The sequence below is a fragment of the Neopsephotus bourkii genome, unplaced genomic scaffold (assembly GCF_033783945.1).
Source record: "Neopsephotus bourkii isolate Nb327-2 ecotype Australia unplaced genomic scaffold, CSIRO-AGI_Nbou_v1 NB_1615, whole genome shotgun sequence".
Taxonomy (NCBI): Eukaryota; Metazoa; Chordata; class Aves; order Psittaciformes; family Psittacidae; genus Neopsephotus; species Neopsephotus bourkii.
The window spans coordinates 717,737-734,709 of NW_026902090.1; the positions used below are offsets into that span (position 1 = coordinate 717,737).

Genomic DNA, 16,973 nt, shown 5'->3' on the forward strand with positions numbered 1-16,973 from the left:
AGGCAAGCGCAGGGTGTGTGGGTGAGGTTCCCAGCACAGCCCCAACGCAGATGGATCCCACCGGGTTTGGGGGACGGCCCCTGCCCCCAGCCCGGGGCAAAGGGCAGCTGCTATCACTGTCTGCACCGGGCTGTTTGCTCTGTCGCCCATTAACAGAGCTGCCTTATCCAGCAGGCAGGGGCCAGAGGCGGCCCAGAGCTCGTTGGCCAGGCAGGGGCATCGATCGCGGGAAGGGGAAGGGGTGCCCCAGATAACCCCTGCAGACAAATGAGTTTCTAATGGGGTCTCGAGCCTTGCATCCCCCGGCCCAGCCCATCTCCAGGGAGATGGGGGAATGCGGCCCCGGCAGGACCCTCACCCTATTCAGGGTCCAGCTCTGTGCCTGGGGCACCAGCAGAGCCTGGGTACAAGCCCTTTGCTGGGAGGTGTAACCCCTGCTACACCTGTGCCCAGCAGACCACGGTTATCCCCAAGGAATAAGGACCCCGTGCCCATGGCATTGCTTTGTCACTGATGCCACACATGGCACCTGGCACACGGGTATCCCAGCTGCTCCCAGTGCTGCAACATGAAGCCTCCAGGGTAACCTGCTTCTCCAGCCCCTGCATCCCAAGCATCCTCATACCCATACCCCATAGGGTGCAAGAGACAATGGGCAGGGCACAGAGAAGGAAGAGGGTCCCCTGCCCCATGCCAGGTCATGCCTCTGGGGTGCCAGGCGGGACAGGGGCAGAGGGGTTGTGGATAACAGGGACACCTTGTACCCACAGCACTTCCCCATGGGGCAGGCGAGCCCTTCCAGAGGACATCACCCCAGGGGCACACAGAGCCTGGGTGAGTGGAGGGGGTCCCGGGAGGGGGGGGATGTGAGGGTCACGCAGCGCCTTCTGCCCGAGAAGGGAGGGTTGGGGCCGCTGGGCGGGAGGGCAAGCGGCGGCAGCGGGGTGGCCGTCGGGGCAGGCTGGCGTGGGGCCGGGGGGCCAGCCCCGGGGGGGCCCCGCAGCCGGAGCAGATTGGCTGCCCGTGAGGCCTCCCCGGGCTCCTTAGAAAGGGCGGCGAGTGTGGGAGGCGCTAAGGGAGCCGGCAACCACCGACCGCGCTCCCGTCCCGTCCCATCCCATCCCCGTCCCTCGCGGCAGGCACCGGCGATGCCGCGGGCAGGCGGCCCCCCGGGGGTACCGGGCTCGGCGCTGCTGACGCTGGCCCTGTGGCTGGCAGGGTCCCCGGGCGGCGGGCAGCACTACGACTACTACGGCTGGCAGCCCGAGAGCCTGCCCCACGGGCGCTTCTACGGGCGGGAGCCGCAGTGCCTCGATATCCCGCCCGACATGCAGCTCTGTCGCGACGTGGGCTACAAGCGCATGCGGCTGCCTAACCTGCTGGAGCATGAGACCATGGCTGAGGTCAAGCAGCAGGCCAGCAGCTGGGTGCCCCTGCTCGCCAAGCAGTGCCACACCGACACCCAGCTCTTCCTCTGCTCCCTGTTTGCCCCCGTCTGCCTCGACCGGCCCGTCTACCCCTGCCGCTCCCTCTGCGAGGTGGTGCGTGACTCCTGTGCCCCCGTCATGGAGTCCTATGGCTTCCCCTGGCCCGAGATGCTGCACTGCGGCAAGTTCCCCTCCGACCATGAGCTCTGCATTGCCGTCCAGTTTGGGAACAGCAAGGCCACCCCACCTCCAGGTAAGCAGGAAGGGCACTGTGATGGATTGGGGATGCGTGCAGGGCACCTGCCGTCGGTGTGTTCCCATGCAACTGGGGACTCACATGCACCCCCATCCCTGCATCTCTTGAAACAGAGCACTGGGCGCAGCAGGGCACGCATGGGCACAGTACCAGCAGCATTAGCTGCTTTCACTGGGTACCACTTGCTGCACAGAGCTGCACCAGGGTAGGGAAGAGCAGAGTGGCCATGGGAGCAGCTCTGGGGGTGAACATGGGATGAGGTGGAAGCCACTGGGGGACCTGCCACAAAACTGCATCCCTCTCCTCCCACTGAGTCCCATGCCAGCAGCAATGAGCATCTGCATCCTGCACCCGCGCTGCTGTCAGAGGGTGACTGTGCCCTCAGGCAGGGGATGGAACATCACCCAAGGACAGCCCAGGGTCAGGATAAGGGCTGTGACAGCCTTCAGGATGGGGCTCCCCACACTGCTGCTGTGCCCCAAAGTGTCAGCACCAGGATGGTGTCCCTATGCCCTGTCCCCTCCTGGGAAGGGGGAGTGCTGGGACACTGGCCGGTGAAAGCTCTGTGACCTCTGCATCAGCCCAGCACAGCGGCCTGGGGAGCAGAGGAGCTGCTGGGGCTCCCCAGAATGTCCCTGTGGAGCTGGCCCAGGCCACCAGCATCAGCAGCAGGGAGCTGTGACAGGGGCTGGTTTCTCACCACAGTGTCCAAGATCTGCACCCAGTGTGAGATGGAGCACAAGGCGGATGGCATGATGGAGCAGATGTGCTCCAGTGACTTCGGTGAGTGCTGGCATCCCCTTCCACAGACAAAGGGCTGGGCTGCCCCCCCCAGTTCTGACAGCCCAGGAAGGGGTTGGCTGGAGGGTGCTGTTGTACAGGGACAGCCCCATGGGAGAACCCCTTGGACCATGTGCGATGGGATGGGTGCACCAGCGGACATGGGGGGGGGGATAGGCAGAATGGGACATGTGGGATGGTCTCTAGGGACCTATGCTCAACACCCCCAACAGCCCCTTCCCCTCTACCCCAGAGACCCTTCTCCTGGGTCCCATCCCAGGGGCAGGCTGCACCCTGTCCTGGACCCACCCAGGCAGCACCCTAGTGCCCCACAGTCCCCCCCCCGCCCCAACCATGCCCCACTGCTGCCCCACACAGTGGTAAAGATGCGCATTAAGGAGATGACAGAGGAGAACGGGGAGAGGCGCCTGGTGGCTGCCCAGAAGAAGAAGGTGCTGAAGCTGGGCCCGCTCAAGCGCAAGGACACCAAGAAGATGGTGCTGCACATGAGGAACGCGGGCGCCTGCCCCTGCCCGCAGCTCGACAGCCTCAGTGGCAGCTTCCTGGTGATGGGCCGCAAGGTGGGCGGCCGCCTGCTCCTCCTCGCCGTCTACCCCTGGCAGAAGCACAACAAGGAGATGAAATTCGCCGTCAAGTTCATGTTCTCCTACCCATGCCCCCTCTACCACCCCCTGCTCTATGGGGCTGGGCAGCACTAGGGCTCTGCCCACCCTGCCCTGTTCTAGGACTTCTTGCACTGGCCCCACGCTGCGCCCCTGGTTGCACCCAATGGCCCCTGCTCTGCTCCCCTCAGCCCCTTGGCTGTGCCCCAGGACCCTGCTCCATGCCCCAAGGATTCCTACTTGCATTTGTGGGAGCCTCGATCCACAGCCAGGAACCCTGCTCCCTCCTGAGCCCCCTGTTCTGCTCCCAGGACCCCTTGCTCTGCACGCTTGTGAGCCCTGGCTTGCACCACAGACCCTTGGCTACTTCCAAGCCCCCTGCCAGGCACCCCAAGGGCTCTTGCCTGCACTCAAGATACCTGTTTGGCCCTCTCGGATGCTCCTGTGGCCCATGCCCAGCTCCCTGATGACATGCCCCAAAACTCCATCCCATGCCCTCACACTGAGCTCACACCCCAGCCCTGGATTATCCCACCTTAGCAGGGCCACACTCCACCCGAGACAGCTCCCTCCTGCCCCACTGTCCCCAGAGACCCAAGTGCCTGGAGCAGCACAGCCCCTGCCTGGGCTCCCCCACCCTATCCATCCCACATGGCTCATTGAGGGTGTGAGGGGGTCCACTTCCAAGCCCCCCAGACCCCTCCTGCTGCATCCCTCACCCACACCCCTACCAAAACCCAGACCAGGCACCCCTTGCCCATCCACACCACAGTAAATTATTCCACATCAGAAAGCTTGTGTCCTGTGGTTCACGGGCAAACACCTCCTGGGGCTCCCTCAAGGACCCCAGAAAGGATGGGAGGGAGCTCCTGATGCTGCCCACTGAGCGGGGCAGCAGGGTCACCCTGGGTACCAATGCTAGCCCATAGCCCAAGGCTGGGCAGCCCAGCCAAGCCAAGGGGTGAGGTTCCCAGTGGTCACAGGCGTTGCTGGGGACTCAGGCATCCTGGGAGGGTGGCAGGGGTACAGATGGCAAGGACATCACTGCTGATGGAGCCCCACATTGGGGTGTGAGGGTGTTCACAGAAGAGGTTTATCCCTCTGTCACCCTGGGGGATGGACCCATGGGCTGAGAGCTGGAGGTACATGTGAGAAGCCTGGCACTGAAGGCAGGTGGAGGCAGAGCCCAGCCTGGGCAGTCTCTCCCTGGCCATCCCACCTGAGAGCCCTGTCTGCAGGTCCCAGACAGCCCTGCTCTGCTGCCAGACCTCCCACCCACAGCTCCAGCATCCTCCCAAAGGGCTCCCTGGGGCCACAGCCTGCACCAGCAGCACAGGGACCGGGGCACCGCTCACCCTGATCCCTCTGATGGCAGGCGGATGCTGTCCCTCGGCTCCGCTCCCCAACCCCAACAGCAGGGGCTGCCTCTGCCCCCCACCCCAGTCCCACTGCAGCCCTGTTTACCCAGCACGTTCCCACATCCAGCAAGTGAGGGAGGCACGAAGGTGACCACAGGATATTTACCCAGACCTGTGGCTTCACACCAGAGCTGGCCCCGCTGCAGGGGAGCCTCCAGGGACAAGAGGGGAACTGAGGCTGTGGGATGCCAGTGCCCACCCTGACAAGGCCACTGAGCACCTGCCCCATGCCAGGGTAATCCCAGCTCCTTTTGCACCCCTTGGGTACGGCCTTGCCCCCACTGGCCACCCCGTCCAGCAGCAAAGGGCACTCACATTCTGCTCCAGGCAGAGGGACATGCCCCTGACCTGCAAAGAGCAAGGGACAGAGGAGAGCCAGCCCCAACACAGCCTCACACAGAGGCAGGCGGTCATTTTTCCCCATGTGGAAAATAAATGTGGAAAAGGCCAGATGTTGTTAGAAGGTATGTTTAGAGCCAGGCTGCCACAGGGATAAACATCCTCAATTACATCATTTTACTGCATAACTTCGAGTGTGCAAACAAACCCCGTCTCCCAGAGCTCAGCTTTATCTGTAGCCCTCTGTATTCCTGTCATTAGCATCTTTTCCAGGGAGTGTTCAGACACACACGGATCATCGTGCTCCTCGCTCCAAGTGTTTCCTCTAGGACAAGTAACTTCTCTCTGCCTCCTACCATCGGCTGTCTGAGCTCCACAGCTCAACACCACCGCCCCCTCCATGGGCCAGTACTCACCCCACTGCAGATAAACCCGCACTGACAAACACAACCCCACAGCTCTCGGGTGATTCACAGCCCCTTCCCCACCATTACAGATGCTCCAGTAACTGCTGGGCTCTCCACATGCCAGACCCCCTGCACACATTGCCCTTGGAGCACTCCCAGCACAACTCAGACACCCCCATCATCACTGCCAGGTCCAGCTTTCCCCCACATTTCCATAGGGCACAGGTTGAGGAAAAGGTTTAGGACAGCTCAGGCTGCCCCATGTGAGCTCCCACACTGGCAGGGAGCTGGTGAGTGTCACAGCCTGGTGGGCACTGGCCAATGCCAGCCCAAGAGCACCGGCCACCCCAGACCCCCCAGCTGGGGAGGCTGCAGCTGGCTGGCAGGGACCCAGGCCATGGCCATTCCCAGCTGCAGAGCAGCCAGGGTCACATTCCTGGGATAGCTGGGAGCGTTGCTGTTCACACAGGGAAAGGTCACCCTTGTGTGTGCAGGCAGCTGCCCGGACCACCGCCTGGCTAGGGCAGGGGAAGGAGCAGAGAGGAAACACAACAGCTCCGGCCAGAGCTGAGCTGCTCCCTGGCACAGCCACGGAGGGGCAGCTGCACGCAGCACAGAGCAGGGGCAAACAAGGCCACAGCCTGACAGGAGATAGAAACCCCAGTAAGCAGTGGGAGCTAGTGGCAGAGACACGCTTCTTCATGACCATCTCCCAAGGGCACAGTTGCCTGGGTGACCTGAGACAGCTTTCACTGGCACAAGACAAGAGCCAGCTAAGGGCAAGAGATTTATTGGTCACTCTCTATATACACCTATATATTAATCTGTAGTAGAAAGCAGCAGTCACTACGTGCACAGAGCAGCAACTTGTGCTTCTTCTGATGCTGCACCTGGAGACCTGGCCACAGTGCCCAGCCAGAACTTACCTTCTTGTCTCCTCTACTCTACAGCCAAACATTGGGGGAGAAAAGATTAAACCTGCAGGCAGTGAGGCCAAGCAGCACAGGAGTAACTAGCAGGAGCTGAGAAGAGATAGGACCAAAGACCACATCCCAAATGAATGCAGAGCTCCAACTTGATCCCTAAAATACAGTCCCCTAGCACCGTGCTGGGAAAGGCAGGGACAGAGCCCTGAGGTTATTCTGCCCCACTTAGGGCCGCAAGTGGGAAGGATGGCTCCTCCATCACTGAGCCAGGCCACAGGGCCTGACAAGCACGTGGAAGGGCACAGCAAGTGCCAGGGCTTGAAGCAGCTGCTATGGGGCAGTCATGGAGATGGGGCACAGCAAGTGCCAGGGCTTGAAGCAGCTGCTATGGGGCAGTCATGGAGATGGGGCACAGCCCCTCTGCCGCAGAGACGCAGCTGGTGCAGCACATGCTGCGTGGAAAGGAGGGCTGGTGTGCACCCAGCTGGTACAGGCAGGAGGAGTGGGCACAGGCAGCCTCTGGCAGGGTGATGCCACGCTGGGAACCAAGTAGCCCAGGCATCAGGCAGCGCAGGACCCAGGAGCTGGCAGGGGCTGGTGCAGTCACTTGATGAGCACCTGGTTGCACAGAGCACACACGAACACCGTCTCCCTCTGAGCCTCTGGGGCTGCAAAGGAAAGGAGGTGTCAGAGATGCTCTTCCCCACCTCAGGCTTCCCCACTCCCAAGCAACTCTCGGAGCTGTTCCAAGAGCTGCAAACCGTTCACCACTCTGTCCTGAGCCAAGCGGCACTGAACAGGTCCTGTCCCACCAGAGCTGGGGCAAACCCCTGCAGCAGACAGAGCTCTGCCCTCCTCCACCATCCACTCACCTGTGGCTCCCATCACAGCCTTGGGAACTTTGAAGGAGCAACACCTGGAGCAGAAGCTGTTCCCACAGTTACTGCAGCTCCGCTGTGGAGAGAGATGGGGGTGAGACACTATTCTAAGCCCATTCCCAGCCCTCCTTGGCAAACTTCAGTGCTGGAGCACTGCTAACAGCATTCCCTTCTGAAGGGGAGCGGGTGCAAGCCCCGAGCCCCAACAGCAACAGCAGAGGAGTCATCTGCCAACACCACCTGTACAAACCACCCAGGCCTCACGTGCTGGATCTGCATTCAAGTGTGCTCTAACATCACAGGCAGCCTGTGTCCAGCCTGAGAAAGCACAGGCTCCAGGAGGGTTAAGGACACTACATCACTTCCTATGCTGTAACCCTGGAGGGATGCAAGCTCCAGAGAGCCAGCCATTCCAGACTGAGGAGTAAGGGGAGGCAGCAGGAAGACATCAGTACCAGTCTAGAGGGGACAAGAGATACCCCCTCCCCACAACTGCCTGGGGGACTGTGTGCCAAGCACCACACCTAGGATTAAGATAAAAGGGGTGGTCTTTGCTCCTCTAGCTCCCACAAACAGATCCATGCTCTGCTTCATTGGGAAGCTCTCAAGCCAGAGGAAACAGGTTAAACAAGACCACAGAGCAGGTGCCTTCTACTACAGTACACACAGGTTTAGCCTGAGGCAGCTTCCAAAGGAGCAAACAGATAAAAGACTCCACAGCACAAGGGATCCCTGCCACCCTTAGGCATGCAACAACACCCAGCACTTAGCTGAGGTCATCTGCTGCTGAGCTGTGATTGAGGCCAACCACCTGAGCTGCCAGAGAAAGCCAGGGTGCGCCAGACACACACAGCACCTCTGCCCCAGGAGCAGGCAGCAAGCTGGGCTGGAAGCTGCAGACTCACCCTCTTCTTGAGCACAGAGAAGGTGGCTCCACAGCCAGTGCAGCTCCCTGGAAGAAATGAAGCAGAGATCAGACAGGGCTCTGCTGCCTAGGACCACGAGAGCTACAGGAACACCCACGGCTGTTGTAAAGCCTCAGCTTAGAGGTAATATTGCTGCACCTTCCCATCTTCACCCATCATAGGAAGCCTGGAAATATCCTCCCCATGGAGAGGGGAGGGCACTGAAGGTGTCAATACAGCCTTAGCAGGTACATCCCCACTCTGTCCATTCTCAAGGCAGTGGTCACCACTGCAGTGCTGAGCTCCCCTGAGCCTTACCAAAGTTGTTGCTGGGGTAACGCTTGCGCAGGCGCTCGGTGAGGCGCGACACTTTGCTGCGGATCACCTCGTTTTTGCTCATAAAACCGTTGTCTGGGAGGCTGAGGTCAAAATCTGCTGAGCACTGAGAGCTCTCATCATCCTCCTGGGAGAGCAGAACCGGCTGAGAGTGGAGGGGTGGCTGTGGGCATGCTCATGGGCTGCAGGGCGGCCCAGCCCAGAGATGGGCACCCAACAGGCAGGATGCTCCATATGGCATCCCCACAAGCCACCAGCAGACCAGGCAAAGGCTGCCAGCTGCTCCAGCATGCCTCGGCATGGCAGTACTCACCATGACCAGCAGCTGGTTCTCCTTTTCCCGCAGCATGGGATAGAGGAGAGGCAGTACAGACTGAGTCAGAGGCACCCAGCCCCACAGCCACCCTCCTTGAGCACCCAGCTTGCTCACCGAGGTTCTCATCCCTTCCCACCTCAGTGGCCCTACAGGCAGAGCCCAATCCCACCAGCCTCAAACCTCGATAGCATCTTTGAACTCTTCATCAGGCTCTGCCTCCTCCGCCTCCTCCACACTGCCAGGGGTAAGGTCCTGCAAGAGATTCACAGAGTTCATCCTGCTGTACCCACACCCCCTTCCAAAGGTGGACTCACGCTTCTGCAGTGGGCTCCAGGACAAAGGACCAGCCCCTCAGCAGCCCCATGAGAAGACATGAGTCCCAGAAGGTGAAGTGAGCCCCTGCCTCCCCAGACGGCATCCTCACTTGCACCAAAACAACTGAGCCAAGCCCTCAGTGCAGCAGGGCAGCCCCCCAGCCACTCAGGAGGAGCTCACAGGCTTCCATCACCAAAGCTGGCAGCTGGAAGCAGTTTGAGGGTACAGGGACACAGGCACAGTCAGACCAAAGGGTGACTTTGAACTCCCACTCCACAGGGGACAGCCCTGCCCCTAGCTCACCTCTGTGCTGGTAGGTGTGGGGGTCCGGTCCAGGGGGGCAGCAGCAGGCAGGGGCTCAGCAGGCTCTGGAACGCTCTCGAGGGGTTTGGCTCCCACACACTGCTCAATCGAGGCCCTGAGCTCCAGTATCACTGGTAAGAGGGGAATGCGGCTGGAGTGGGGTGGCACTTCCCATCTTCCAGCCCCACTGCACAAAAGCCAGCTGCGAGAGCCAATCTCCTGGCTCAATGTGGGACAGTGGCATATACAGCCTTCGCTTATCAGGTATCCTGAGGCCTCCTCTGCTCACACATCAAAGTTAGGGCAGCAAGGAACCCCCACACTATCTGCCCCAGCGGAACAGCAGGGGCCTTAGTCAGAGATCTCACTCCAGCATGTGCTACAGAACAGGGAGCACCTTCAGCTCTCCTCCCCTCTGACAGCACATTTTCAGGACAGTGTCATACACTGCCACAGGCATCGAGAGTATTTCATGTCCTGCAGAGCAGGGTCAGGATCAAGAAGGATGCCAATGCTCACGTACAAGCTCTGTTGTCAGCCCCAGTTTGCCACAGCATGGAGGAGAGCAGAAAACAGCACCCAGGACAGGACACGCATCAGGAGAGGCTCTCACCTGACTTCAGAGGGCCTTTCCCCAACCCATCCCACACAGGCCCCTTCCAGGGAAGTCTTACCTTGGTAGAACTGGGTGTTGCCCAGGAAAAGGGTGCTGTTGAGGATGGCCAGGACCCAGCAGAGGGGCAGCAGGTAAAGGACGCAGACAGTGCCCAGCAGTGCCCCATAAAATCTGAGGAGCAGGAGAACACTGCAGTCAAGACAAGGCAAATCGCAGCACAGCACAGCACAGGCCCCTTTCCTTCATCTGGATCTCCATCTCCTCTCTCCAAGTACCAAGCACATCAAATGCAGCTCCACAGGCCTGGCTGGGCCTCTCTCCCCACTGACCCCACCACGGGATACCTGACCCATAGTACTCACTGGGAAGAGACAGTGGGGTTCTCCCAGTACAGTACACGGTACACTGCCTCGCAGCTGCAGCACATCCCGCTCAGGAACCCCTCCAGCTGGATCAGGCTGCAAATGAGACCGCAGTCACAAAAAAGCCCCACAAACACACACCCTGGCTCCCCCACACCTCACACCCAGACCCTCAGAAGCCTTCCTGGCTGCAGAGGCAGCAGGAGCCCCACAGCGGTGGGGCCCCAGAGACTCACAAGCTCTTGACCTGGGCGATGGCCTCCTGCTTTGAGAGCTGCACCTTGCGCAGGTCCTCCCGCCGCACGCTGTGATACTTCCTGCGCACCAGCTCCGGCTCCGAGGGCTGGGCCCGGCACGTCTCCTGCAGGTAGCCCAGCAGCGCCGGCACCACCACCAGCAGCGCCAGCACCGAGTACCAGGCGGCTGGAACAGGATGGACAGGGTCAGCCCGGGGGCTCCGGGCAGGGAACCGGCCCTGTCCCCGCACACGCACCTTTGCCGAGGGTCAGCAAGAGGAAGTTGAGGCCGAGGCAGACGAGGAGGGAGCACAGGGGCCGCTGCCACCTGCGGGGAAGACGGAGAGTGAGGGACGCGAGCCCACGGCGACGGTCTCGGTCTCGGCCCAACCCGCACCTACCGCAGGAGGGAGCGCACGCCCTCGGCGGCGTCCCGCAGCGGCTCCAGGTAGAGCTCCAATCGCCGGTAGCTCCGCACCAGCTCCAGCAGGTCGAAAGCAGAGGCTGCGGCCTTGGGCGGCGGTGACGGCAGCTCCAGGGGGGCATCCCCGGCAGCCGCCGCCCCCTCGGGGCTGCCCGCCGGCCCGTCCCGCTCCACCGCCTGCATGCCGGGCCGAGCCGGGCTCCGCGCAGGGATCGCGCTGCGCTACCCGCCGCTTCCGTGAGGGGGCTAGGTGCGCCATGACGTCAGGCGCGCACGCAGCCAATCAGAAGAGCCGGGCTAGAACGCGCGGACAGAAACCCCGCCCCTGCGCGAGAGAAGCGGCGGAAGGGGCCTCGGTCCCGGAAGCGGCGGGGGCTCAGCCCCGCCCCCGCCCGTGGGCGCGACGTTGGGGCTGCGGGCTGAGCGTGGGGCGGGGTTTGGCGGGGACGGTGCGGCCGTGGGGCTTGTCTCTGAGCTGCGGGTGGTCGAGGTGTGAGCCTGGTGCTGGGCCGGGGCTGGGCCGGGTTAGGACTCGGTCCGGGCCCAGTCTAGGGCTGAGCACTGCTCCCTGTGTGGGGCTCAGTCCCAACCTAGGTCTGGTCCTGATGAGGGTCAGCTCCTGGTCCAGGGCTCCGTCCCAGGCTGGGTCTCAGCATGGCCTGCCCTCAGCCGTGCAGGGAACTGTTGGTTTTGTCCCTATAGGCTCCATTGCTGGGAACCTGTCTACAGGGAGAGACCAGAGATTGTCCCCACACTGGCACTTGGGAGGGAATGGGAGCTTACCCCCAGGCCTATAAGCGTGGCTGGCAGCTCATCCACTGCCCTTCCATGACCCCAAAGCGGCCCAGGCCTGGCTACCCTGGCACTGTTCTGCAGAGCAGAGCCGCAGGTCCTGCTCCCACCACTGCAGGCACCGCACTCATCCTGCCAGGTGCTTGCAGGAGGGCAGGGCTGCTGGCTCCCAGGGGTGCGCTGGGGACCCTGAGCTGCACACAGTGCAAAAGGGGGGAAGCATCCCATAATACTCCATGCAACCTTGTTAACCCTATGCCAGTTGTTCGGCTATGAGTACAGCACAGGGCATGTGACCCATGCCGGTGACACCCTATCTGCAGGTAGAGGTCCAAGGCTCATCCCCATCCCAAAAGTGCAGCCCAGGGCTGGAGACAGACCCAGGGGCTGCCCCCAGTCCACCCCCAGCTCTCCAGGGCCCCAGCAGTGTGGGCACCACTGCCCAGCAGTGCTGCAGCCCTGGAACAGAGAGCCCTTTCAGTCTGGAGTGACAAAGCCCATAGGAACGCAGCTCCATCCTGTCCCCACTGTGTTCCTGCAGCCACACTCAGCGCCTGCACTCAGCACCCATGTGAGGACCAAGCTGTGCCCTGTCTCTGGACGGGGCAGGGAACAGCCCCTGTCCCCAAGGGAGAAGTTTAAGCCTCTCTATCTGGAGGGGTGGCTCAGCACCAGGGATGCTGCCCGTGACCCCAGGGCACACCAGGATGTGTTGACCCCATGTCCTGGGTTCAGCTGGGACAGTTTTCTCCTCCTCAGTAGCCGGTGCAGTGCTGTGGTTTGGTTTTAGTCAGAGAACAGCACTGATAACACCAGTGTTTTAGTTGTTGCTAAGTAATGCTTACCCCAGTCAAGGACTTTTCAGTCTCATGCTCTGCCAGGGAGGAGGGGAAGCCAGGAGGAAGCAGAGACAGGACACCTGACCCAAACTAGCCAAAGGGGTATTCCATACCACAGCACGTCATGCCCAGTATATAAACTGGGGGCAGTTACCCTGAAGGCCAGGATCACTGCTCGGGTCGGGTTGGGTATCGGTGAGCAATGGTATTGGGCATCACTTGCGCTTGTTGTGTTTTTTCCTTTCCATTTTTAGTTTTATATTTTCTCCCCTTATCATTTCCCTTATCAGTATTATTATTTCCCTTATCATTAGTAGCAGTAGTTTTGTATTATGCTTTTGTTACTGGACTGTTCTTATCTCAGCCCTTGGGGTTTACATTCTTTTGATGCTCCTCCCCATCCTGCCTGGAGGGGGAAAAAGGGGGAAGTGAGCGAGTGGCTGTGTGATGCTGAGTTACCGGCTGGTCTTAAACCAGAGGCTCCAGACAGGAGGCCCCACGGTGCAGGGCTACAGAACCAGGGGTAACCTCAGCTCAGACCCCGTCCCCAACAGATCCCAACCCCAGCACAAAGGCCCAGACACCTGGTGAGCGCCAGTGATGCTTTATTTGGAAGGTGAATCCATAGGCACTGCAGAGGGGGCTGGAGAGGGGCAGAGCTGGCACGACAGGGAAAGGCACTTGTGGTGGCAGAAGCCCTGCTGGGCACCTTGGGTAGCCTGAGCCAGGGGCTGCAGCAGAGCAGGCAGAGGCAGGAGGTGTCGGGGACCAGCCCTGACACAGGCAGGGGACAGAACATCCTGCCCAGGGAAGGGGCAGATGGCCTGGGGGCTGGCAGAGCCCACAGCATGAGGGTGAATCAGCTGGGACAGCCCCTCATGATGGAAGCGGTGACCCAGCACCAACCCCAGACCCTCCCAAGCCCCAGGAGGATCACAACTGCTGCTCTCCACTCCAGAACAGGCACCAGGGAGCCCCAGACAACACCCAGAGTCTGTGGCCAGGGAACCGACTGTAAGGAACACCCATCCCGCCGATCTCAGCCTATGAAGAGACTGGGGCAGATCATCCCTCACACCAGGAGCAACAGAGAGGACCTGCCCCCAGGCAGGGTAAGGAGGGCTTGTGGCAGGGGAGCCCCAGTGCGCTGCTCCTCCAAAAGTTCCCAGTCTCTGGCTGCCCATCGCTCCAGGCAGCCCCACAGGGCTTCCTCAGGGCTTGGCACCCGCTGGGCTGCAGAGGCTGATCCAGGGCTGGCCCGGCCCGCTGCTGGCATCCTCTTCTGTTGCCCAGGGCAGGCTGTGTCCCCACAGTGCCCGGCCCCAGCTCACCCACTGCCACAGTGCCAGCAGCAGTCCAGTACTGCCATGCTGCTGTGCTCACCCTGCTCCTCTGCTTTGCCATGGTCTCCAGGCAGTTCAGGGTCCAAAATGGAGCCAGATTGTCCCGAGAAGAGATTTCTGGGATGATAAAGCAAGTGCCATGGAGCCAGGCAGGGCTGCAGGCCAGTCTTGAGTGCCGCTGGTGAGGCTGTGCCTGTCCTGGTTGGAGCAGGGCCATGAACCTCACTGCAGGAGGACAGGGGGAGAGAACGACCCCGTGCCCTGCTCCCTTCAACCCCAGGGCCATCCGTCCCCATCCTGGGGCAGTATGAACCCCAGGGCTGGACCAGGCGCCTTGCTCGCCCTTCCCCTCACCCCACAGTGATGGAGGCCGTGCTGTCCTGTGCAGGCTCAGCCCCAAGCAGGACAGCGTGTCGAGGGTCCGGGGTGACAGTAGGTCAGGCTGTGCAGGACCTGGGTGTCTTCACACCCCCAGAGTGCAGAGCAGGATGGGCTGAAACCCGCGGGGCTCTAGGAAGATGGGAGACATGTTCAGGCCAGACAGGAGGAGGGGCCCAGGCAAGGGGAAGTCGGGATCAGAGCCTCCATTAGAGAATTGCCGTGCAGTTGGGAATGGTGAGAAGGGGCTGCTGAAAGGCCATATGGGACGCAGTTCTACCTACCCAACCCCACTACACACCACTGCCCCCTGCTCAGCACCCCCAGGCCAGTCCCCTCTGCCCCAGGGATAGGTCAGCACCCACCTGAGCATGCAGCGTCTGTAAGGCTGGGGGCAAGGGAGTTGGGCAGGGGCCCTGGGGTGCTCCCAGAAACTGGTCCTTCTGAGGGACTCTCCACTTGCGTCTTTCCACTTGCAATAGGCAACATCTGTCCAGGGCTGGGAGAGGGGCCTGTGCAGTGGCTGGAGCTCCACGTTGTCTTGGTGTGATGCAGGAGAAGCCATGCTTGGGGAAGGCCTCTATCTGTCCATCCCTCTGTGCAGGAGTCTCCGGAGGAAGCACGGTGAAGTCAGCTGGGAGGGGATGGGGCATCAGGGTCACTTTGTCCCAGAGGGGTGCTGTGCTCCGTTCGCAGGTGAGGAGAAGGTGAGTGCTGTGGGGTCTCAGATGATGTCGCGCTCATCCCGGCAGCGTCGTGACAGGCAGTAGAGCCCAGAGAAGAGGTACAGGCAGGCGGCAATGCCCCCGCAGACAGAGGCACTCAGGTAGGCACCGTAGAGGCAATGCTGGCTGTAGCCCGGCAGGTTGCAGTAGCTTTTCCGCCCAGCCTTGTAGCTCATGATGCCGGTGGCAGCCGCGTAGAGCCCCACTCCCAGCGCCAGGTCGTGCACCAGGTTGGTGAGGAGCCAGCGGGAGCCCAGCCAGGGCACCAGGGTCCAGCGCCCCAGCAGGCTCAGCCCGAAGAGGGCCAGGGTGAGGAGCCAGACCAGGACGGCAGCGAAGAGTGCGAAGTGGGCCGCCCCCTCGTACTTGTGAGCCGCCACCGTCACCCAGAAGGCAGCGCCCAGCGCCAGCTGCCCGAGGCGCAGCAGGCCCAGCGGGCTCCGCAGGTAGGCGCGGTGGAGGCTGAGCGAGCCGCGGGCCAGCGGCCCCGGAGGCGGCGGTACTGCCGGGGGAGCCGGGCGGGCCATGGCGCGGACCTGCCTGCTCCGGGGCTGCTCGGGATGGACTCAGGGCTCCAGCAGCGACTTCCTCCGCAGCCGCTGCCAAACATCTGGCGTTTAACGGTCCTCCCCGCGCGGGGCCTCTTTCCTCTCCCCTCCGCTCCTCTCCGCCCCGCCTCCCGCCTGCCCACCGAGCACCCGCGCCCGCCAGCGGATTCCTCTGCCGATGACGTCGGGCGGGAGCTGCCGCGCACCTCCCGTCCCGTCCCGTTCTGTCCCGTTCCATCCCGCTGCCGAGGAAGCGTGGGAGGCGGCGGGAAGCGGTGGCGGGGCCGTGGGGAGCGGCACAGGGACCCCGCTAGCCCCTGAGCGCCGGGGCTCCCCTCTACGTCACTCGGGATTCCCTCTCGGTGTGACGTAACTGGGGCTCCGCCCGGGGGCGGGGCCGCGCCCGCCGTTCCCCCACCTATCGACGTCACTCGCGCCACGTGGCCTCGCTCGAAGGAGGGGCGGTTCTGCCACGCCCCTCGGCGCCGATTGGCCCTGGCAGCTGAAGGCGGGCGCGGATTGGCGGCGCGGCGGGACCCCTGTGGAGCGGCGCGGAGCGGGCCCGGCAGCGCAGCGGCAGCCCCGCGGAGCCGCTTCCGGCCGCCGCCGCCGCCAGGTCTGTGCGAGCGGGGGAAAAGGGGTCACGGCGGGGCCCAGCGCCCCGGGCACCGGCAGGGCGGGACCGGACCTGCGTGCGCCGGCCCGAGCCGGGCACCTCCCGCGTCCCGGAGCGGCCCCGCCCGCGCGGCTGGCCTCCTGCCCGGCGCCGCGGCCCGCCCGCTCCCTGCCGCCGCGCCGCGTCCTTCCTCACCGGGCAGCCGCGTCAGACCCCGGGGGACACCGGCCGGGAGCGGAGCCTGACGTCGTCCCTGCGGCACCCGCAGCGGCCTCGGCTATGGGCACGCCGGCCTCGGTGGTGAGCGACCCTCCGGGGCGCGCAGGGCCCGCAGCCCGCGGCCGCAAGCGGGCCTCGGCCAACATCTTCCAGGGCGTGGGGCTGCCGGAGCTGCGGAGCCTGTTCCAGAACGGCGGGGCCGAGCGGCCCGAGGAGCGCGCCCGGCTCGTGTGGCGGTACGGGGGCCAGCGGCGCATGGCGCGGGCCCTGCGGCGGCTCCGGCGACGGCAACCGGCACAGCCCGGCGGAGGGATGGCGCGGGCCCTGCGGCGCTTCGGCCACCTGCGGTAGGTGCGACCGGGGCGGTAGGGAACAGGGACGAGCACAGCGGGGCCGCACCGTTAACAGACGCCCCTTCCCCACAGGATCGCGGAGAAGGAGCCGGAGGGTCCGTGTAGCAGCACCGGGCTGGTGTACTGAGAAGGTGCAGGGCTGCTGGACAACGGGTGCCAGGACCTGTGAGGACACTAAGTGTACGGACAGGCTGCAATGGTTAATAAACGGTGGACAGTGGTGGCTGCGTGAGGCTGGGCTGGGTCCCACAGTCCCCTGGCCTTCCACCAGGGAGGCAGGGCCTTGGGCCAGG

At 62.9% G+C, this 16,973-nt stretch overlaps 4 protein-coding genes across 6 annotated transcripts; 2 read left to right on the forward strand and 2 right to left on the reverse strand.

Moving 5' to 3' along the window:
• The first annotated feature begins 1,043 nt into the window (after positions 1–1,043).
• SFRP5 (secreted frizzled related protein 5) lies at positions 1,044–3,398 on the forward strand. The gene is made up of 3 exons (XM_061372372.1): positions 1,044–1,680; positions 2,389–2,466; positions 2,842–3,398. The coding sequence occupies exons 1-3, from the start codon at positions 1,149–1,151 to the stop codon at positions 3,180–3,182; spliced, it is 951 nt and encodes a 316-aa protein (XP_061228356.1). The 5' UTR covers positions 1,044–1,148; the 3' UTR covers positions 3,183–3,398.
• A 3,140-nt stretch (positions 3,399–6,538) lies between these two features.
• Positions 6,539–11,068, reverse strand: ZFYVE27 (zinc finger FYVE-type containing 27). 2 transcript variants are annotated; one of them, XM_061372442.1, is made up of 12 exons: positions 10,845–11,068; positions 10,701–10,771; positions 10,444–10,630; positions 10,208–10,303; positions 9,904–10,016; positions 9,230–9,360; positions 8,792–8,863; positions 8,609–8,629; positions 8,278–8,422; positions 7,960–8,006; positions 7,049–7,130; positions 6,539–6,844 (listed from the first exon to the last, which is right to left on the reverse strand). In XM_061372442.1, exons 1-12 carry the CDS (start codon positions 11,048–11,050, stop codon positions 6,780–6,782), a joined length of 1,236 nt encoding a protein of 411 aa, XP_061228426.1. In that variant the 5' UTR covers positions 11,051–11,068; the 3' UTR covers positions 6,539–6,779. The 2 variants fall into 2 exon arrangements, with proteins under 2 accessions (XP_061228426.1, XP_061228427.1); XM_061372443.1 differs by lacking the exon at positions 8,609–8,629 and having other exon boundaries at positions 6,540–6,844.
• A 2,977-nt stretch (positions 11,069–14,045) lies between these two features.
• MARVELD1 (MARVEL domain containing 1) lies at positions 14,046–15,686 on the reverse strand. The gene has a single exon (XM_061372444.1). It carries the CDS (start codon positions 15,469–15,471, stop codon positions 14,944–14,946), a length of 528 nt encoding a protein of 175 aa, XP_061228428.1. The 5' UTR covers positions 15,472–15,686; the 3' UTR covers positions 14,046–14,943.
• A 363-nt stretch (positions 15,687–16,049) lies between these two features.
• AVPI1 (arginine vasopressin induced 1) lies at positions 16,050–16,900 on the forward strand. 2 transcript variants are annotated; one of them, XM_061372447.1, is made up of 2 exons: positions 16,050–16,678; positions 16,753–16,900. In XM_061372447.1, the coding sequence occupies exon 1, from the start codon at positions 16,388–16,390 to the stop codon at positions 16,676–16,678; it is 291 nt and encodes a 96-aa protein (XP_061228431.1). In that variant the 5' UTR covers positions 16,050–16,387; the 3' UTR covers positions 16,753–16,900. The 2 variants fall into 2 exon arrangements, with proteins under 2 accessions (XP_061228431.1, XP_061228430.1); XM_061372446.1 differs by having other exon boundaries at positions 16,050–16,674.
• The last annotated feature ends 73 nt before the right edge of the window (positions 16,901–16,973 follow it).